The 22961-nt window shown below is 40.2% G+C and overlaps 1 protein-coding gene across 1 annotated transcript; it reads right to left on the bottom strand.

Annotated features, from left to right (window-relative positions):
* Positions 1-29: 29 nt before the first annotated feature.
* Positions 30-19230, bottom strand: Nufip2 (nuclear FMR1 interacting protein 2). Its single transcript, XM_020159794.2, has 4 exons — positions 18853-19230; positions 11860-13581; positions 5325-5357; positions 30-3050 (listed from the first exon to the last, which is right to left on the bottom strand). Exons 1-4 carry the CDS (start codon positions 19130-19132, stop codon positions 2998-3000), a joined length of 2088 nt encoding a protein of 695 aa, XP_020015383.1. The 5' UTR covers positions 19133-19230; the 3' UTR covers positions 30-2997.
* Between the last annotated feature and the right edge of the window lie 3731 nt (positions 19231-22961).

Genomic DNA, 22961 nt, shown 5'->3' on the forward strand with positions numbered 1-22961 from the left:
AGCTTACACAAAAATAATCAGAAAACAGATCAACTCTCAAGATTTTTAATAAGTGCTCTGTAAGGAATTGCGTGAGGACCTAAGGAGAAAGATTACGACAAGTAGTTAGATATAACTGAATAGCACAAAGGAGTTCTGTCCCGAAGTCCTGCTTGTACCTAGGCAATTAAGTGCATTAACCTAATGCCCCCCAAATACTGACAGTATGATGGAGCATTATGGTTCTTAGAAGGTTAAGAGGTATTCATTCCTAACTACTGTATACCTCCAACCATACTATCAAGAAAATTTCAGTGGAGAAATCAAAGTGAAATGTTGTATTGTTTCATTTAGAAGTGAGACTCTCAAAAACAACCTTTGGACAAACAAGAGAAGGGATACATTCTCTTTTTAGCTTCTCTGAACAAAGGCTTGAGGGATATGGAAAGGGAATTAAGTGAAGGCTTTCTAAAGGTATTTATTTAAGTGTTGCTTCTAAGTTAAAAAGCCCAATTCAGATGGAGGCTGGATTCTTGTTTTGTTTTTCTTTTTGAATATGTTCACTCGACCTGTTATGTCACAAACCCAGAAAGTTTCTTGTGAGTTGTGAGACAGAAGAACTTTAAAATTCGAGGCAAGCAAATGGACATTTAAAAACGGGTGGGGGTGGGTATCTGGCCCTAAGGCGACAAGTGGTTACACAAGGCAATTGAACACACAGCAGAACTTTAAAACCTGTAAAACAAACTGGAGTCTTTTTTTTTTTTCCTTTAATCAACGTTATTTTTTTAAAACTTTTTGAAAATTTTTATTTAAAAAAACACAAAAACACAGACTCTTTTTTCACTTCAGTATGTGGTATATGTTGCATTTTCCAGTTTGTTCAATGCTTTAAAGCTCAAGGATGCCTCTGCTTTCAATTGTACATGGGCCTGAAGCATCCTAGCTTTTGGCAAGCAGGCAGGAGACTCAACAAAAATCAAAATAGGAACAAGGCAGACTAAATGCAGGGCACATCTGTAAACATATTATACATTTGAAAATTACAATATCAGTAAAAGTGATACAGTTTACAGGTGAAATGAAAACTATCTGAAACTGGCCTACCACAAGTTTTTGAACCTGGACTGATACAATAAGTTATTATATATATATATGTATATATATACATATATGTATATATATATATGTATATATATATATATATATATAACGTATAAAAAGTTTTGTTTACATCAAGTGGAATTGGCAATCCATGCTTATACTTTTAAAAAATCTAAGCAGGGCAGAAATCCAGACTAAAAAGATATTTTCTCTACTTTCAGTCCAACAGCTTCTTTCATGAACTATTGTTAAGAGACTCAAATAATCAACAAAACAAGAAAACCCATCCATACTACAATCGCTCAAAACTGGGTTGTTTTTTTTTTTTTGTTTTTTGTTTTTTTTTAAGCAAAAGGGTAAGAGCAAAAGTAGTTATTTTCTCCCCAAATACCCCAAGGGATCCAGTCTACTTTTATTAGAAGACTACAATTCTATATAAATGCCCTGCTATTTTAACCTGTATTTGACATACATGGATATACTAATTTCTGTGTGTTTATGTGTGTGTGATGTGATGCTATGTCAGGCCAGAAAACTTGTTATTATGCCACTAACATCACCCAATCTTAAATTGGACCCTTAGTTTCTGCACACACACACACACACACAAAAATTTATTTTAGCATGCTATACACAAGCTGCAGTGCAACAGGATGGCAATGTGATGATAAGACAGGGCTAATGCTCTTCTCTGCCCAAAAGAAAACTTTCAGAATTTCACATTATTTTCCTTAAAAACCCATTTTGCTCTAGTAATAAAATATATTTATTAAGATATAATTAGAAGCTAATAAGCTCAGAAGTATAATTTGCATGAAAACACATCTTCTATAAAGCAGGGTTTATTACTTACTCGCTCCCTAAAAACATGAACATTTTCATGGGCTTTTTTCTTCCTCTTTTAGATTTTGTTGGGACATTAAAAGAGAAATTACAGAAAGGTACATAAGTTTCTTTTAGCTGTGATGAAAAATAAGAAAACTGCACATTTAGTGTTAGTGACAGAGCAACTCTGGAGCACCTACAATTGAAAAGCGAATATATTTTGCTCCCAGTTATATAATTACATTAAAATATGGGCACGGGAATATTTTTTTTCATAACTAAGCCAACTGCTTGTTCTGCAACTTTTCTTTAAATGACACTCAAGGATTCTTCAGTTGTTAAAAGTCATGTAACCGAAGCAAGTTAACTATGTACCAACTATTCCAGAATTGTAGAACTTCGATGCCCTCCCCTATCCCACCCCATAAAAAATATAAGGAAAGAAAATTTCCCCAACACCCCACAGAGGCTGCTTAACTCCTGGCAAGACATGCAAATCATATTCGCTTAAAAAAAAAAAAAAAAAAAAAAAAAAAAGTACACCCCTGCAAATTTCAAGGCATTGATCCAGCATTCTAGCAGGGTTTAAAGTAAAAGGGAGGAGTGGGGGGAAATGTTGAATCATTCTGGGTTCCCCGTGATTAGTGTATCACTTTAGTCACAGAACAAGATACAGAGATCTTAAGTGGATTTGCCTTTCCAGTGGGTCATTTGTTGCCCAAGGTGATGACAGCAGGAACTTTAGAACCACGCTTGTTAAGTCTGTATTCATTAATCACTTGCATTCACACTTAAAAACAAAAACTAACAAAAGAAAAAAAGAAAAAAACTATTCAGTACCGGAGATTAAATAACCATGTGTAGTCTCTTGAAATAAATTTGATTCCTTAAGAAGTCTAATTACTTTCAGTTGCCTTTTTTAAATAACTATATATATATATGTATATATATATATTTGTATATATTATCCTGTGATTCTACTTATGGTTCCTCTGCTGCGTTGAAGATCTAGGAGCATAAAAGCCTTGTGTCCCCCATGAACGGTGGCTCTAATGCTGCAGAAAGGTTACAAATAGGCAGTCTGGTCCTTCATTGATCTGGACTATCCATGGCTTCATTGTAAGTGATTATCCTTTTTGGATCTGGAGGGAAGGTTAAAAAAAAAATTTTTTTTAATTGAGGTCTGGAATCCCAAAATGTCCATGATACAAAACCAAATCCCAAATAATCAGCATTTAAATTGTCCCCCGTCCTTGTTAAAACAATTTAAATACTTTTTTTAAACACCTGGATTATATATATATTTTTTCCTTCTCTTCAGCAATTTTTTTTTTTGCTTTTGGTTGTTTGTTTGTTTAATGCAGCCCAGGCAGGCCTCAAACTAAGCATCTTCCTGTCTCAGCCTATCTAAGTGCTGGATTCTCATTGCATACTATCATGCTCAGCTTGAGGTCAAAATTTATTCTAACCATTATGGACTGTACAGCAAGAAACAGTTCAAGCAAAACTTACCATCAAACACTTCATATCAAACCAGTTTGGTGCAATTATCAATTTAGTTCTAATCATGACTTATTTATTCTTATTTTTCATGATACTACCATTTTTCTCATTCTCAGCAAAAGTGAAAGTAGGGGCTGAAGGTGTAACTTGTTGATAGAGCAATGTCTAACATGTGAGAGGCCCTAAATTCAATTCCCATTACTGAAAAAGAAAAAAGGCCTATATATATTCTGGGCTTAAAATATAAAACTGCTCAGGCACTGGTGGCTCTTACCTATAATCCTAATTACTTGGGAGGCTGAGATGGGGAGGATCAGTCAGAGCAAAGAATTTGTGAGATCCAATCTCAACCAATAGCTGAGTACCAGCAGTAGGTGTCTATAATCCTAGCTACTTGGCAAGCTGAGAGCAGGAGAACTGCCATTCCAGCCAGCCAGAGCAAAGAGCAAGACCCTATCTCTAAAATAACCAGAGCAAAAAGGACTAGAGATTGGCTCAAGTGGTACAGTGCCTGCCTTGCAAGCGTAAAGCCATGAGTTCAAACCACAATACTGCCAAACAATTAATAAACAAACAAACAAATAAATCTGCCAGAATATGTCTGGACAAAGATACCTGGACTATTCTACATCACCATTATTTAGCTGCATTACTTTCCTCTTCTGGAGAAGCGAGATTTTTATTACATACTATTTCTACCTATCCTAAGAACTTGTTAAAAGTATATACATGCTTTAATAAGAAATAAGACAAATCAATAAAATATGTCACTTAACTGAAAATTATAAAGATCTGCAAATACTGAAGAATTCAAACTCATCTCAGTTTATCTAGAGTGGGGGGTGTAAAACAATGGTAGATAGAGCACTGGCCTAGCATCCATAAAGCCCTGAGTTCTAATTAGCACTTTTTTCTACTCTGTTCTTTTTTCCATTTGTGTTTGTTTTGAAGGTTCATAGAAAGCATTCAAAATAATTTAAGAGTTTGCTAGTTATTTTCAGTTGTGGGAGAAAAAAAAAAATCTTGACATTAAGAAACAAGGAGCAATGTTAGGACATCAGGGCAACCTATATTCTAGTTCTGACATTCTAGCTTATGTAGTAAACTCTGTGCCTCAATTTCCTAATACATAAAATAAGAAGAGAATCTAGAATTGTACATCCATCTGAAATTCATTTATAATAACTAGCAAAGTAGTTGGGAAATGGGATTCAATTCTATTTCGGGGTTCTGAAAACCCAATCTATTAAGACAGTGACAAATCAAAATTTTATTCATGTGTTCCACACATACCATATCTTAAATATGAAGGCAAACATTAATTAGGATAATCAGACTTTAACTTTCTGAGAATTTCAATCCTGTCCATCAATCTTCCTGCTATCTTATGGGAGGTTCAAAAGTTAATGTGCTGGTCTTTATATTTCTGAACACCTTTTCAGAAAATAAACAGCCCAGACAAGGTTTCTATAATAGTTACAATTATCCTGAGCTGTTAATTTCAGTTCTTAGACTATCCCTTGTTTACCACACAAATACAGATAGAGACTGGACAAAAGTAGAAACATTCCCTAGAATCAAACCTAAGGCTTTACATATGCTAAAAAAAACATGCTGTACTACTGAGCTACACCTTTAACCCTGTTTTAACATTCATAATCAGAGTGGAAAAACTATTTATCCTCTTCATACAACAGGTAGAATTTTTTTTATACACTCTTTCTACTTACAATGGTACTCATCCTTAGCAGTCCTGATACAGCAACTAGTGCCTTTCAACTATAGTTATAAAGTTAGCACAAAATACAAAGTGTGTTTATTTGGTAAGTCAGTATTCAACTGTTATTCCCGCTTAAAAAAAGTATACAATTACTACTTAGTGGTATCATTTCAAGTAATCTAACCATTCTTACCTTGCTTCTGCAAATTCCAAATAGATTCCATTTCTGCAAAGGAAAAAAAAAGGATTATTTTATACACCAAGTTTCAATCTAAAAAAACTAGGCTGATTACTGCTGGGCTAAGAAGAGGGTTGAAAATAGCACAATTCTATGAAATGCAAACCACTGAAATTTTCAAATAATTCTGAAGTACCATCAGGATTGTCAAAAGTGATAATTACAAAAAAGACCCAATTTATCTGATATCGGCACAATTTTACATTCAAAAATAGCAAAGATATGCAGAAGCATATTATAGCTCAAATGCTGTTTCTTACAACAGCTCATTGTTATTAAAAAAAAAAAGACAAAAACCAAGTACTTTCTGGCAACTTATCCCTTATCAATTAATGATATAAGTCTTTTAAACAAAGCATTTATCAAATTCAATGTTTACTTAGTTCAAGCACCGAAGCAGTGGTTTTGACCTCTAAACCACACCTACGTGTCTTTTAACCAATAAAGGTCAAAATGCTAACCCATACTCATTTGCTAATAACACAATTTCTATTTGTTCCTAAATAACGCAATTCTCATTTGGACCACCTTAAAACTTCTACATGCTTACTTGTATGTACGTGGCCAAACTACAGTGAGAAAAGGCAATTAAGAAGTCTACTTTACAGTAGATAACAAGTCTTGATGAATATGGACAGCAGATGACTTACTCTACAAGAACCAAAGAAGTAAGACCTTGAAATACTTGGACATTAAACAAAAACTACTCAGTAAACAAAATGAACTGTAACAAAAAGTGAGAATATAGCCATACAGCTGTCAATGGAAAAAAGGTGAGCATGGTGTGACTGTCATCCAAGTGATGGCAGAAAGTGACGATAAAAACAAAAAGGCCTGGAAGTGTGCCTCAAGTGGTAGAGCACTTGCACATGAAGCCCTAAGTTCAAACTCCAGTGCTGCAAAATAAATTTTTGTTTTTAAAACTGAATACAATGGCCAGAGTGCCTGCCTAGCAAGCATGAGGCCCCAAGTTCAGACCCCAGTGCCGCCAAAAAATATATTTAAAAGATAAAAATAAAATAATTGAATAATAGAACCAGGTGATTATAGCTAAGTAGCTATAATCCTAGCTACTTAGAGATCAGAAGGATCGTGGTTTGAAGTCAGCCCTAGGCAAATAATTCGTGAGACCCTATCTGAAAAATACCCAACACAAAAAAGGGCTGGTGGCCCCGGCCGCCAGTGGCTCACACCTATAATCCTAGCTACTCAGGAGGCAGAGATCAGGAAGATCACGGTTCAAAGCCAGGCTGGGCAAATAGTTCCAAGAACTCCTATGTCGAAAAAACCCTTCACAAAAAAGGGCTGGCAGAGTGGCTCAAGTGATAGAGGCACCAGTACTGCCACCAAAATAATTAATAAAATAAAACTGAACAATGGGTCAAGGCGCCAGTGACTCAGACCTGTAGCTACTTGGGAAGCTGAGATCAGGGGGACTATGGTATGAGAGCAGCCCAGGCAAAGAGTTCTGGAGATCCCATTTCCAAAATAACTAACACAAAATGGACTAGAGGTGTGGCTCAAGTGGTAGAGTGTCTGCTTTGCAAGCATGAAGTCCTGAATTCCAACCCCAATACTGCAAAAAATAAAAAGACCTAAATTAGTACCATAGCACATCAGCTACCTTGAAAAAAAGAAAGTGAATACATAAATCCAAACTAACTTCCACAATCCAGAACACCAAATCGACTGGCCACTTATCATGTCCTCCACTCTCATTTTGTACCAAATTCCTTGAAATTTGATAATAAACATGGGAAATGTTTCAAGATGGCTTTGGCCTTCTTAGCTTCAGTCTTTTTCTTTAAGAGATTTGATCCTTGAGATTGCTAGTTTTGTAGGTCAAAACTACATGGATGTATTTTCTCTTCTAACCCACATCTGCCCAATGATTACTAGATGTCCCCACACCCTTGCCTAATGTCCTTTTTCAACCTGTCAACTGAACACACTGTATGAAGCTCTTCAAAAAATTTTCCCATCCTTTTTCAGTTTGATTATAACCAAACAGAAATATAGCATGTCTTCAAGTAACTGATTTAAGTCACCTACTTTTCAGTAGATGCTTAATTAATGCTTCCTTCACATCAATTTTGATTTTATTTCCCAATTAGAAGCCACAGTCAACCAAAGTGTAATTATATGGATCACCTCTAACTGCCCACAACAGAAACTGGAACTCAAGCTGGTTTTGTTATTTTTCTTTTCTAAGACTACACTAATCAAGTTCCTTGGAATGTAACTACTATGATAGTAACAGACAAATCCTGCTTTTGCTGTTACCGTAATATCGTTTCTGCTTTTATATAGCATGGGTGATTATTTCCCTTATCCGCAGGACTTAAGCTAGTAAAAACTCCAGGTCAAACTTCAGCTTCTATAAAATCCTTACAAGTGGACTTTCAGATTAGTACAGTGAATTCATTCTAAGGCATGTGGAATGAGAAATCAAGCAGTCAATACAGATACTAAACTGGCAATCAATAGGGTTCTTATACCATGTTAGGAGTTATTTACCATAATCATTCCTATGTGTCTATAGTATAGAGAAAAACAGGGATTCTTTACCAATCTACGAAGTCAAATTCAAACCCCAAAAGCACCAAAAGAAAACAAAACTCACTACTGTGTTTAAGTGAACCCCTACAATTCAAATCCATCCTAAGGGTCAACTAGTCGGCTTTATCTATCAACTAACCTTAACTTCCAAGTTATTGCTCAATTCCTTAGAATACAGAAATCCATTAGCAGAGTATAGAAGTGGCAGAGTAAAGAAAAAACAAATGGATTAAGCTAAGGAAAACTCAGACCTATGGTTCCAAATTAGAACCACCAAGTGAATTAATTTTTTTTTCATCCCAGGGGCAAATGCAAATCTAGTGAAATCAAACTGTCTATGCTGATAACCTGCCACCTGAAGGTAATAAAAAGGGTGCTGGTGGCTCACACCTGTAATCCTAACTATCCAGGAGGCAGAGATCAGGAGGATGGCAGTTCAAAGCAAGCCTGAGGCATAGTTCTGGAGACCCTATCTCAAAAATACTCAACACAAAACAGGACTGGCACAGTTACTCATGTGGTAGAGCACCTGCCTAAGCAAGCATGACGCCCTGAGTTCAAATCCTAGTACAACCAAATAAATACAACAAAAATTTGTCTAAGAGCCTAGAGTTGCCTAAGGAGTATTTTCATAGTAGTAGCTAGCTGCTCCATCTATAGAAAAGGCACTCGGCTGATTAAAGAAAAAGGACATCAAAACTTTAAGGACAGCAGAAATGCTTAAATTTACAAACTCAATAGATTTCATATTGTCTCACTAATCCCACCTATAAAGTAAAAATCTCATTCACCTCCCCTGCTTCTGTGTGCTAGGTCAAATTTAACATATTTAATTGTTTTTAAACAAATAGCCCAGAATGTCAGCACTTCAAATGCTTGACATGTTTCAGTGCAATACTAGCATTTCAACCAGACACATCTCATGTGACTATCTTACCTCAGACCATTTCAAGATCAAAGGTTCATCTCAAAAAAGTTAGGATCTACAGTTAGAAGTCTCTAAAAACGAAGAGAACTGTACTAAACTGAGTATTCTGACTACTTCAAAGGAGGCAACAGTTAGGTAAAGGAGGCACGAGCTATGTGTTCTGGGCAAGAGTTATCAACTGTCCAGGGGCTCACGCCTAGAATCCAGCTACTTGGGAGCCTGAGACCAGGAGGATTGAGGGTCCAGGCCACTCTGGGCAAATAGCTGTTTGCAAGATTCCACACCTCCAAAGTAACCAGAGCAAAATGGACTGGATGTGTACTTCAAGTGGTGCAGTACCTGCTCTGCAAATGCAAAGCCCTGAGTTCAAATCCTAGTACCACCAAAAAAAAACATAACTTCACCTATGTAGGGAGATTTAGTTTACTTATACCACTGATCTCATATTTAGTTATGTACAGTGAGATGTTCAGCCTGAGCTACCATAGTAAGATCCTGTCGAAAAAAAAAAAAAGCAAAATAAAAAACCTTTAGGTAGACCATCTATAAAGAATATGCATATAGATCAATTAGAAATACATGCAAAAGGCCAAGATTCCATTTTAAAAGGCTTATAATTCTACATTTAAAAAGAAAGGTGGCTACTAGCAAGGTGGGGGGGTAGGAGGATTGCAGTTCAAGGCAAGCCCAGACTCAGAGCTTATCTAAAAGGTAACAAAAGCAAGAAGGGATGGAGGCATGTTTCAAATGGTAGGGTGCTCTTAAGTACAAGGCTCTGATTTGTATACCAGTAAAAGGGGGTGGAGGAGAGGTAACACCAAGCTGGGAAAGGTGACACATACCCATTATCCCAGTGTTCGAAGACTGAGACAGAATTGCCAGTTTGAGGCTGGCCTGGGCTATGTAGTGAGACCCTTTCTCAAAACAAAATCATGACTGAGGGATGTGGTAGAATGTTTGCCTAGTATGAGAAAGGATCAGTGTTTGATCCCCAGCAACTGTCCCACACACACAAACACACGCCCAAAATTCATTCAGGGCTAGCTTGGAGAAAAAGTGAGTCTCTTAAAAATAAATAAGTAAAACCATCTACTAAAACAACAAGTCTCAATTTTTTGGAGGTGGTGAAAGAATTTAACAAAATGACATGTCTTACCAGGCTAATATAATAACCATGAAGGACAAGAAATTTCGGTGAAAATTTTTTAAGAGTTTCTGGAGGGCAGGTGGCACAGAAAATGACACTAAAAACACTGAACTACCAGGCAAAATTTAATATATTAAAAAAGAAAGCATTTTTTTTTTGCCCTACTTTCCTAACATATAGCTCCTAGTTAACTCACATTTACTTCCAAACAGTAGAAGTAGAGTCCAAGAAAGACAGGTAAACTTCACCTGCAAGGATTTCTACTTTTAAGCTTTCATAAATCAACTCTACTTACTACCATACTTTAAAAGAGAAAAAATATGAAGAAAGACATGAAGACTAGGTAATCTGCTTTAAAAATCACATCAATAGATTTACTATTCTTCTGAGGCAATTTCTTCCAGGAAGAATATGGCAATTACCTCATCCCTACAATCTGATATGCTCCCCTCTTTCTTGCAGTTGCAAGTCACTAAGTGAGCCAGTGTTAAAAACTGGGAATGGCCAGGCACCAGTGGCTTGCGCCTGTAATCCTAGCTACTCATGAGGCAAAAATCAGGAGGATCCCGGTTGGTTGAAGGCCAGACCCAGGCAAACAGACCTGAAAAAAACCCAATACAAAAAGGGCTGGCAGAGTGTCTCAAGCGATAGGAGCACCAGTCTAGCCAAGTGTGAGGTCCTCAGTTCAAACCCCAGTGCCGCCAAAAAAAAAAAAAAAAACACACAAAACAACCCCCAAAACAAAACAAGACTGGGAATATACAGTACATACTAGTGTGCATGCACATATGGGGCTCAGCTTTGTCAGGGAAGGGGGAAGAGATGAGGTAGAAAAGGTGGGAAAATTGAAAGCCAATGTTCTCAAAAGCAAAAGGAAAGAATCATTCACTGACACTACTTGGTCTTAAGGACTTACTCATGCCGTTCAGAAAATGTTTTAAGATACAAATTATATTAGAAGAAAATTATTAGCATGGAACTTGAAAGATTACTTTTACTTTTATAAAAATGGTCAAATGGCCTCCAACTTCTGGGCTCAAGTTGTCCTCTTGCCTGAGACTCCCAAGTTGGTAGATCTACAGGTACACACCACCACCACCACATCCAGCAGCAGTTTCTGCTTACAAGGTTTTGGGGCTATGAAAGCAGACTCCAAGAGCATGGTCTCTACAATGTTGAGGAATGAATGTGCTTGCTATCGTAGTTTATGTATATTACTTTCTAGTTACCATTCAGCACCCACTATTTCTAAGAGAGAAAGTTTGACATGCCACCTTAAGACTCTTCAAAAACATTACTACATCTACTCATTTTAAGCAAAGTACAACTATTAAATGCTTCACTAATAAAGTAGCATGTGATATGAAATGCAGATTATCTGTTTAAAGAAAATTGTAAACTCTTACAAGTATTCAAGAAAAAATGTTAAGGTCATCTCTTTAGGCAAGGTTCTCCACTCCATATTCACACCTCTATTCTTTGAACCAGACCCCTCCTCCCCCCCAAAAATTCCCCTCTACATAAAAATAAAAAGCTTTTATAATGGGAAGATGAATCTTACTTCTAAACTTTAAGTATACTATTTCCAAAGATCTGGAAGAATTCGATTGTAAGGAACTGGCAGTGGCTCAAGTGGTAGGGCACCTGCCTAGCAAGGGTGAGAGGCCCTGCATTCAAACCCCAGTACCATCAAAAAAATTTTAAAAATATATATATATTTTTGATCCTGTTTATCCATCCTGACATCAACTAAGCTCTGGAATTCTTAAAGAATCTCAGAATTTCCTACATTTACTGTTAGTACAATTAGTATCAGTGTATTAAGAACAAGAATATTCAAATAAGAAAACAATTACCTTTAGTGTGATAAACAATAGCAGCCCTCAGGTCAAAAGAACCCCAGCTATCATTCCTTTCTAGGCCTCTCTGGTATTTCTGTTCTTTGGCGGAGCCTAACAAAGTGTTCGTAGGAGAGGCCAGAGGATTTTGATTTTCTATCTCATAGTCCTTTGAGAGAAACACTAAAGCACCTTGACTACTGGTGTCTGCTTTTTGCAGGTCACCTATATGACTGGGTTCCAAGGGTAAGGCTCCACTCTCACTAGTAGTCCCAGGTTTTAGAATGCTACCCAGAACTTGAGGACTAGTCCGTTTCTCCAGCTCATAAGCCTTAGGAAACACAGGATGCTCAGTTCCTGAGGGGATTATTTCAGCACCCTGTGAAACCAAAGTGGCAGGATATTCTCCTTGAAATGTCACCTCCATCACTTTATGATCTGATGACTTTCCGATAACAGTCTCAGGGCCAGCACTGGGCTCATTTATAAATGATAAACCCCACTGATTCTGGAAGATATCCCCCAGGTTTTGCTGATCTGTCTGAGAGGGCAGATCGACTTGTGCTGTGCTCAACAACACAGTTTGCATATTTGAAGGGTAGATAAAAAGGCTAGACTTAATTTGTTCAACAGCTGCTGAAGTTAGACTCATGTCCTGAAGAACTGAATCAGTTCCAGAAGAGATGGGTGTTAAAGTATTATCAGCAGTAGTTAGCAGTGGCTGACCCCCTGGAGGATACACACTTGCATCAGTCCCTGCTAAAACAGGCCCATTAGAAAAGTTGGCAGAAGTAACAGATTTTAGCGCTGACATAGGGACCTGGGATAACCGACTTGAAGATTGGGTTTGAGTTTCCCCAGTAGATGACGAAGAGGATGAAGATGAAGATGGTGACACAGAAGAGTTTTGTATAGTTTTGTTGAGGTTTTCCTTAACTTTGCTTGCATAACTTATTTTAGGAACTATTTTAGCACTGCTATTGTCCACTGGAAAAACTGGGGGTGGTTTAAATAAGGTCCATGAGTCCTCTTTGGAGGCAGCAGCAGAGGCATGCTTTCCTTTGGGCCGATCATCAAACTTTTTGCTGCTCACACCAGGTTTAGTATCTGAGCTTTTGCGAAGCATATCACCCACTGCAGGTTTTCCTCGACTTGCTCCACCAGGCCCAGTTTCATACTTCCAAACGGGCTTGGAACCATCTACTCGATTTCCCTTTTGGTCGCTGCAGTCAGGCTTGAAAGTTTCAAGTCCCTGTTTTAAGGATGGGACACTAGTCTCTTGTTGCATTATTTTGTCCTGCACTAAATTAAGGTTTTCACAACCCTTGGCACTATTGCGTCTAGCTTTCCTTTTTTTAGGAGTAGTATATCCACTCTCGGATCCACTACCATCATTATCTGCTCCTTTGCCCATATAACCATTAGTAATATAGCCTGAATTATTTGTTACAACACCATTTGGAATCACTGCAATATCGGTCTTATCTACAGATTGGTTCTCTCCAGACTTTTCGTAAGACTTCCCATTCTTTTTGTCCATATTGTTTTTCTGGATGAAATTCTTGGCTTTAATTCCTGCTTTTCCAAAGGTGCCAGCCTTTACAGTCTGCTTCAGGCTAGTGTCTACAACTTGCTGGTTGCCATTGAGGACCCTGGAAATAGGGTTGGTGGCTTCATCAGAACCGAGGCTCTTTAAAGATATTTCTCTTTCTCCAGCATTACCATTTATTTCACCATAGCCTACAAGAAGAAAAAAAATATTTTTAAAATCACATTTAAATTCCAGTTGTACCTCACGTTTAAGAACTATCTACTATATGCTAGACACTACATTATGAGCTATAGCCTATGTCATTTCACATCTCTATGAAAAGAAACTTGTCAGCTCCATTTTACAGATTAGAACATGGAATCTACTGCTAGGCAAACAGGCAGAAATGTCATGATTCAAACCAAAATCTGAGATCAAAGCGAACATGACCTCTTAATCAGTATGCCATTAATAACCCTCCATCTCACAGAATCAAGCCACCCACCACTGTGACAAAGCCATTATGGAATTTTCTTTACAATTAAGAGCAGTTCTAGCCGGGTGCTAGTGGCTCACACTGGTAATCCTAGCTACTCAGGAAGCAAAGATCAAGAGAATAGAGGTTTGAAGTCAGTCTTAGCAAATAGTTTGTGAGACCCAATCTCAAATGAAAAACCCCACCACAAAAAAAAGGGCTAGTGGAGTGGCTCTAGGTATAGGGACCTGAGTTCAAATTCCAGAAAAAAGGCTACCCTGTGGGTAAAACCCAAGTTTTACTGATATAGTAACTACTAAAAGAAAATTAGCACTGGGGGTGTAAACACTCTAACCTTAGCTAGCTCATGAGGCCCTGGGATTTTGTCAACAGCACTTAAGAAAAAAGAAAGGGGCAGGAACAGGGGGACTAAAGACATCATTTCTATGAAACCGTAAGTCCAGCTTCCATTGGAACTATGAGACAAAGCTCTAACTCTTGTGAACTTTTCTTGAAGTAGTCAAATTCATTTTGATGTTAGACCATACTAAACACATGAAACCAAAACACTTGTTTACCAGCGTTTCTATTTTGGCAGAACTAGGGTTTGAACTCAGGATGTCACACTTGCTAAGCAGGCACTCTACCAGCCATACAGTGTTTCTAACCCTTATTAAAATAGGTTTTCTTCATTTTACATTAAGGTAACAGACGCAGATAAAATAAAGTCCAGGTCACAAAGTGGCAGAACTGGAAACCTGAACTCCAGTCTGTGTGGAATCCGTGATTTCCTACCACCGTGCAACACTGCCTATTCAAAAGAAAGTATTTACTAACAAAACTACAATGAAAGAAATGTAAAATTTAAAAGTGTTATGTATTTACGTATAAAGTCATTAGCCACCATAAACCTTTAACTCTATTACTTTTTGTGATTCAATCTGGTCAAGCACAACTTTTCTCCGCTACTTTTCTTACTAGTAAAATAGTGATTATTAGTTATCAACCTTTATATTGAAGGTTCACAAAAGCATCTTAAGGTCAAATCACCAGAAACAGACATAGTAGAATACACATTTAAGGCAGTTCTTCAGGAGACATGGGTGGGAGTCCAAAAGGAACTGCCCGTTAACATTTTCGTTAGTGCTTTTATCCTGTAAAAGCTAAAAGGAACAAATTTATATTTTTTAAAAAAAATTTCCAGCTTTAATTTCCTACATGGTAAATATCAATCAATATAACCCAAAAGCCATTTGGAAGCTCTGAATTTTAAGAGCACTAATAAAGGATACTAAACAATTTTTTTAAAAGTTGAGTTACCACTGTTCTAAAAATGATATGGAACAGAACAGTCTTGAAAAGAGTCACAATAGAATTTGCTAAAATTTTAAGTCATTTATTTTACATCAGAGAAAAGGGAAAATACTTGAAAAACGAATAAATGAAGACACTTTATGAACTGGGAAGTATGAACTTCCAGGAAATGATGCAAGAAGACACACAGGCATAATCATTCATAAAACAGAGTGACACAAAATTTCTACCATAAGAGAATACATTGAAATTTGAACTCCTATAACATTATATTTGTTTTTGGCTGCTGAAAAAGCTATGCAAGCCAATCAAAAGTTTTGGTGGAAAAATCCTAACTATGAAACAGGGAAGAGAAAACTACTTAGGATGTTTTCTAAGGTTTTGTTTTGTGTCATTTTATTTTGAAGAAAAGCAGAAAGTTCATAAACAGAGGCTCTCAATATTTTTTTAACTATGTTAACTTTACCCTTGTGTGACTCTGGACCAAAAACATCAACTACCATACCATTTAATATATTAACAGGTTAAGCAGATGTTTTATTTTATACCCTCTGGCTCATAACTTTTCATTTCAATTGAAGGTGAGCAATTGTACACACCAAAAAAAAAAAAAATGCAGTGTTCAAATTACAATGAACCAAAGACTTCTTCAGTAAATTATTTTCCTATGATTACTAGGTATTTAGTGGCTCAGATATCAGAATCACCAATGGGATAGGAAAAAAAAAAAAGTATCAGCTCAAGTAGGGTGTGGTGGTCCACTACCTTAATTCTAGCTACTCAGGGAGCTGACACAAGAGGATCACAAGTTCAAGATCAGCTGAAGCAGCTTAGCCAGAGCATCTCAAAAGAAAATATAAAGGGTAGGGGAAGTAGCTCAGAGGTAGAGCACCTGCCTAGCACATACAAGGCCCTAGGTTTAATCCCCTATACTGGGAACGGCCGGGGGGGGGGGGGGGGGGGGGGGGACACGGGACGACCCTCAAAAGCCACTAATACTCTAACTCCCAAGTTTTAACACATGCGCACACAAAAATTCTCATTTAACTATGTAATTTTTCCCCACGATAACCTTGTGGATATGTAAAAAGTATGCCAAATAGGTAGGTATCTTTTTAAAGCTTAAGTATATAAGAAAAATGTAAACATAGCATTACTGAAAGAAATTAAAGGACTCCTGGTACTTTTTTTTTTTTAAGAGCTGCCAAGCTAACTCCACTTCATACAGACTCAGCAAAAACCTGAGTCCTGATAAACCTAGCTTTTGGATTAGAAACTAAAATCACTCAATACATTTATTTGATCTTCTCTTGCGCCCTCTTCTGGAAAAAGAAAAAGTTCCTCTTTATAGGTTTGGGGGTAATGGTCATAAAAAGCCCCCCTTCAAAATATTACAGATGTTTCAAAAGTATCTTAAGGACTTCTTAGCTGTAAGCATTGAACACACTGACCAAGTCACCTACGAGAAACTGCTCACCCCAAATTGTTTACATTCCCTCAGAATTGCTAAACAAACTTCTCCCTCCTTATTCAGTGTTCCAGAATAAGACATATTTGAATGGTCAAGGGCCGCTACTCTATGCAGCAATATATTGACCTGAATGATAAAACACAATTTTAAAATCGGAACAGTGCTCACATTCCAAGCAACTGTAAGGCAATATTTTCTCACCTTTTGAAAAATCCGATGTTAAAATGACCTAGTGTTATGTTATATAGTTCATAAGGTCTAGGCTGCTCCAAGTCCTACGATTAAACCCTTAACACATTTACATACACCACTGACCAAAATGTAAAATCTGACATTCCCATTTCAGTCTGCAATTGAAAAGCAGTTCTTCTCCAGCTTTCACTAACTGTATTAAATTTGACATGCAGGATTTATTTTTTTACATTTCCATCATCTCTCGCTCTTCCATCTATACAGAAACCTTGTTTTTTTTCAATTGTGGAAATAAAACTTTTAAGCTCATTTCTTCTCAAGTATGTCCTCATGACTTTTACCCTCAACGTTTGTCACCATTAGTAATTTGGGACTCAACATCGGTTTTAAATGCAAAAAAAAAAGCCACCTTTCATTTCAACCCGGGGAAAAGCCCGGTCGGAGGCAAGATGGAAGCAGTGATCCCGCCTCATGGACGAGAACGAGGGTCTACAACTCCCCAGCTCCCCGGCGGTCTAACCCCTCCCAAGGCACTCCCCAAACCCAGAAGGGACGTGTCGGGTGGGGGAGACGGGCGGAACGAGGCTTGCGTGGTTTTTTTCCGTTTTTCTGGTAGAAAAGGAGCTGCTGGAAGGAAAAGGCCCAAGTGAAAGCCTCGGCTCAGAGGCGGAGTCGTGAGCGAACCTGGCAGAAGACGAGGTTCCTGTGGCGGAGAAACTCGTGACCGGGGAGCGTGGCTCCCGCTGGATACCCCACCCGGCCTCGGGCACCGCCTCTACCACAACGAATCCCCCCGCCGCCGCCGCCGCCCGGGCCTCGCCTCGCCTCGCCTCCTTCCCCCTCCGCTCCGCTTGGAGGCCGGCTCCCCGCCCCGACCGTCCGCCCGCGCTCCCGCCGCACCCGGGAGCGGGAAAACGCGGCGGCGGGCGCGCGGGGCCGGGCGCAGGCCGCTCCCCTCGTGGCCGCTTCCCTCCCCCACCTCAACCGCCCCCGCCCCTCACCCCAGGGACCCGCCCGGGGCCGCGCGGCCGCCACCGGGTTACACAACCCGGCCGGCGACGGGGGGGAGGGGCGGCGGCGGGACGGGGGGCGGCGGCGCCCCCGCAGTGCGGGGTAGGGGGGCGAGAGAGAAAAGAAAAAAGCGGGGGAGGGCGGAGGGTCGAGACGATGGCCGGCGGGCACCCCGGGTCACCGGCTCAAGCGCGCCGCATGCCCCTCGACACCCTTCCCCCTCCGCTTCTCGGCGGGCCGGAGTCGGTGACAGGAATCGGCTTCCAACATGGCGGACAGGAAGCGGCCCCGCGAGGAGGAGAGAACATTCCAGCCGCGCCGGCTCCGGGGGGGAGCGGGCCCGGGGCGCCGGCCTCGGGACGAGTCTCGGGGACAGACCGAGAGGCCCGGCGCCCACAAAAGGCCGTTTAGGGGGTGGAAATGGACCCGAGGGAGGAAGGGGTCCCAGCCGCTCCCCGACCCCACACACGCGGGGAACCCCAAGGCCACAGGTGGGCTAGGGGCGGCGTGTGAGGGAGGACGCGCCCTCGGCTCAGCCCACCTACCCACCCCTCGCCGCCTGCAAAAGGGTCTCGCGACTCCGCCCGAGTCGGGACTCGCCAGGCCGGCGCGAGTTACACCTCCAGCCATTCTTTTTTTTTTTTGTGGGGGGGTGGTTCACCGCCCCTCGGGCCCCCCCATATTAAGGTAACTCCAGATTCCGCAGAGGAATAATAAGGCTGGACCTCCAAGGCCGAGCCTGCGGGTCTCCCTCCAAGCCGAGGCGGGGGCCGGGAAGGTCACGCTGGCCCGCTCGGGCCTCTCCCATGCTGAAGGAAAGGAGAGGGCGCTGCAACCTCCCCCCGCCAACTGCCCGGACCGAGCTCGCCCTAAATGAAAGGGCGCATCCCCCCCCCATCCCCTCCGACCCGCGGGACCCGCACGCCGCGACCCCGTCCGCGCTTTTCAGACACAGCCCCACCCCCATCTCCTCGTCCCCCACCCATCCCCTTCCCCCACCCGTCCTCCCTCCCAGACCTGTTTTCTTCTTCGGCGTTTCCTGGTGCTGCTGGAGGGCGTGTTTCTGCTCATGTTTCAGCGGCTTTGGCTGGGCCTTGGGGCTGCCCTCGGCTCCATGCTGCAGGTATTGGTGAGGCTGCTGGTGATGGTGGTGGTGGTGGTGGTTGTGGCTATGGTTGTAGAAATAATAATGGTGGTGGTGATGCGACTGCTGCTGCTGCTGCTGTTGGGGGTGATGGTGCGGATGGTGGTGGCTGTGATGGTGCTGAGGCTGTGGCTGGCCGGGCTTCTCCTCCATTGAAAGCGGCTGGGACTCCCGGGCTGAGGCTGCGGGCTGCTGCACCGTCAGGATCTGAGACTTGCTTCTCAGGGCTCGCTCAGTATATCTGAGTGCGTCTCGCCAGGCCACTGGTTAACCGAGCGATTCTGTAAGATTGGCAGCCGTGCTCCAGCAATCAGGAGCCACGCTGCGCCGCAGGCCCCGCCCCTAGCCCAAATCCTCTTTCCTTCCCCTTCGCCGCTGCCTCCTGGCCAACGCCGCTTACCCTATGCAACCTCACAGGGCCGGGCCTTCAACGTCAGCATTATGGCTCTCTCTTCGGTCGCTTTCTCTCCTTCACCACGCAGTTTGCGAACAGCACTTTCTACACGCCGTGCGGGCAAACAAGCTCACGTCGAGTGTAGCAGATTCCATTGGCGCTAGGAGCCATCTGTTGGTTTTGCACCTCCTAGAATCTCTTGGCTTTTTTTTTTTTTTTTTTTTTTTTATCCTTTTCCGGGTAACCAGAGGGGAAGCTCAATTCCCTTAACCCTGAGTCCACTAAAGGGGCGATACAAAAAGAGGAAATAAATACATTTTTTTAGAATACAAGAGCTTCACAATTCAGTAGATCATTTTGTATTCTGGATTCATTTTGCTTTGTATTCATATGCTAATCTCTTCCTTTCCACCAAGGGATTATAGGGTTCCACAATGGGGTATCTGTGTAATTTTCTAAAAGGGCACAAAGGGTTTAAATCATTGTTTCTTTGTAGTTGGAGGCAAGGGAGAGAGAGAGGAATGAAAATCTACACTGAAGATTTTTTTTTTTAAATTAAATTCTGCAGGTGAGGTCAACTGTGGAACCAAAACAGATTTTAGAATGTGAAGTTTCAAGAGTGAAAAAAGAGAATAAAAAGCACTTTAAAAGTTTTAAAGGTTTGTGGTTTTTTTTGCGTTTACAGAAACATTGGAATTTAAAGAAAGGCTCTTGCGTTTTATAGTGTTGTTTTAACTTATCCTGCATTATCACATTACAGTGTGATTTTTAAATACAAATGTTAGAGTCATGGTAGTGGTTATGCAGGAAGGAAAAAAGGATTGTGATGAGGGGACGCACAAGGGTACCTCTGATAACATTATTTCTTGAGCTAGGTGGCAATTACACATATATTTGTCTTGTAATTATTTGTTAAACTGAATATATGTATTTCTCGATGTATCTAATACTAGAGGAACTTCTTAAATGTAGAAAAATACTAACAAAATTTGCTGTCTTAACCATTTTTTAAGTGTATGATTCATTGGCATTAGGTGCACTCACATTTTTGTGCAACCATTATCAATGTCCAACTCCAGAACTTTTCATCTTGCAAAATTAAAACTTCATTAATCAATAGTTCTCCTTGCCATCCCATTTTCTGTCTGTATGAATTTGACTTTTTTGTAGGTACTTCATGTAAGCAGAATCTTAACAGTGCTTGTCTTTTTGACTGGCCTATTTCACTTACCATAATTCCTTCAAGGTTCATTCATGTATCATGTATAAGAATTTCTTTCCTATTTAAAACTGAATAATATTCCATTGTGTGTCATACACCATTTATTTAGCAACGGATATGTGTATGGTTTCCTCAATGTATATTTTACAGTTTTTGAACTGTAACTTGAATTCCTACAGCAGCACTGCTTTTTTTGGGGGGAGGGGAGTGGCTGCTGGAGTTTGAACTCAGGGCTTACCCTTCCAGCCACTCCACCAGCCCCTATTTTTGGTGATGGGTTTTTCCAGATACGGTCTCAGGAACTATTTCCCCAGGCTGACTTTGAACCATGATCCTCCTGATCTCTGCCTCCAGAGTAGCTAGGATTACAGCCATGAGTCACCAGCACCAAGCAGCAGCAAAGCTTTAAAGGAATAAAAAAACTTAAAAGCAAAACGTTTGTGCTTAGTAGAAAGGTGGGACCCTGTGGTACATGCTTACAATCTCAGCACTCTGGAGCTCAGGCCAGGCAAGAGGCCAGCGTGGCCTACATAATGAAACCCTGTCTCAAAAATAAGCAACAAAAAGTTTGCACTCTGAAATCAATGTTAACACAAAAGCATATTTAAAATGTAAATGCCTGTTTCCAACGCAAATGTCACGGTATCTGGGAAACCATAACCAGACCTTGACTTGTTCTGTTCAGTTGAAGATTTGCGTTGCCTTGCTTTATTTTTTTTAAAAAGACCCCTTTTGTGGGTATAGTTACCCAATTTTGAGAGCAAAACCCCTAATAATATCATAAGTAAATCTGGCACCCAAAATGGCTCACACCTGTAATCCTTGCTCAGGAGGCTGAAATCTGAAGGATCACAATTCAAAGTCAGTCGGGCAAATGGTTGGAGAGACTCCATCTCCAAAATCAGGACTCAATCTTAGCTAGTCAGGAGGCACGGATCAGGAGGATCAGGGTTCGAAGCTAGTCCCAGGCAAATAGCTTGCGAGACCCTATCTCAAAAATAACTAACACAAAAAGGGCTGGAGAAGTGAGTTAGGTGGCAAAGTGTCTACCTAGCAAGCATGAAGACCTGATTTTAAACCCCAATACTGCCAAAAAAAAAAAACAGGAACATGAACTGGAGGTATGGCTCAAGTAGTAGAGCATCTGCTTCACAAGCACAAAGTTCTGAGTTCAAACCCCAGTCCCACCAAAAAAAAAAAAAATCTTTGCTATTGAACAGTATTCTACCATTTTCCCTTGTAATAAAAATGAATATAGAATTTAATATTATGTTAATAACATTTATATAGTTTTGCTTAGACATTTAGTTGGAAGGTTAGAATTTCTGAGTTCTAACTTTGTCTACATTTTCTACAGTAGAGCCCTAAACAAACCAAAAGGGCTCACTCTGAGTTTCTGGCTTATCACTCCTACATCTGCCTTAGTTTTTTCATATACAGTTATAAAGAAACTAAATTTTGGACTGGTAGAGTGGCTCAACTGTTAAAACACCTGACTAGAAAGTATGAAGTCCTGCATTCAACCAAAGTGCCAAAAAACAAAAAAACTCAATCTTGGGCTTTTGTGTGTGTGTGTGCATGGTACTGACACTTGAACTCAGGGACTCACACTTGCTAAGCAGGTGCTTTACCACTTGAGCCATTCCACCAGCCCAAAATCTTGCTCTTATATGCTCTACTCACTATAAATGCTGCCTTAATATTATGTAATAGTAAGGAGAAAGGCTTGTGATTTAATGTAAAAAAAAAAATGCAGAATGTGGCTGGACATGGTGGCTCCTGGCTATAATCCCAGTTACACAGAAAATGGAGAGTGGGAGGATTGTAGTTGTAGGCCAGCATCTAGAGGGAAAAAAGTTTGTGAGACCCATCTCAATAAGCCAGGCATGGCAGTACACACCTGTCATCCCAGCTACACCAGAGTCCATATGTAGGAGAATGCAGTACAAGGCCTGCCCTGGGGGAAAAAAAACTCAAGACGCTATCTGAAAAATAACTAAAACCGAACAAAGGCTGGGGATGTGGCTCAAGTTTGTAGAGCACCTGCCTCACTAGTACAAAGCCCTGAGTTCAAACCCCAGTACTTCAAAAAAAAAAAATAGCAGAATGTTAAAATTCTATGTACACTAGAATAACAATCTTGAAAACCACAAATTTAAAAATAAGAATGAAAATACAGCCAGGTGTGGTGGATCACACCTGGAATCTCAACACATAGGCGACTGAGGCAGGATGAAGATTTCAAGTTTGAGGCCAGCCTGGGCTATATCAAGAGACACTATCTCAAAAAAAAAAAGAAAAAAGAAAAGAGAAAAAACAATGGAAATACAATAGTAAAACGTTTACCTCTTTGTCTTTATTTTTCT

The sequence above is a fragment of the Castor canadensis genome, chromosome 11, assembly GCF_047511655.1.
Source record: "Castor canadensis chromosome 11, mCasCan1.hap1v2, whole genome shotgun sequence".
Taxonomy (NCBI): domain Eukaryota; kingdom Metazoa; phylum Chordata; class Mammalia; order Rodentia; family Castoridae; genus Castor; species Castor canadensis.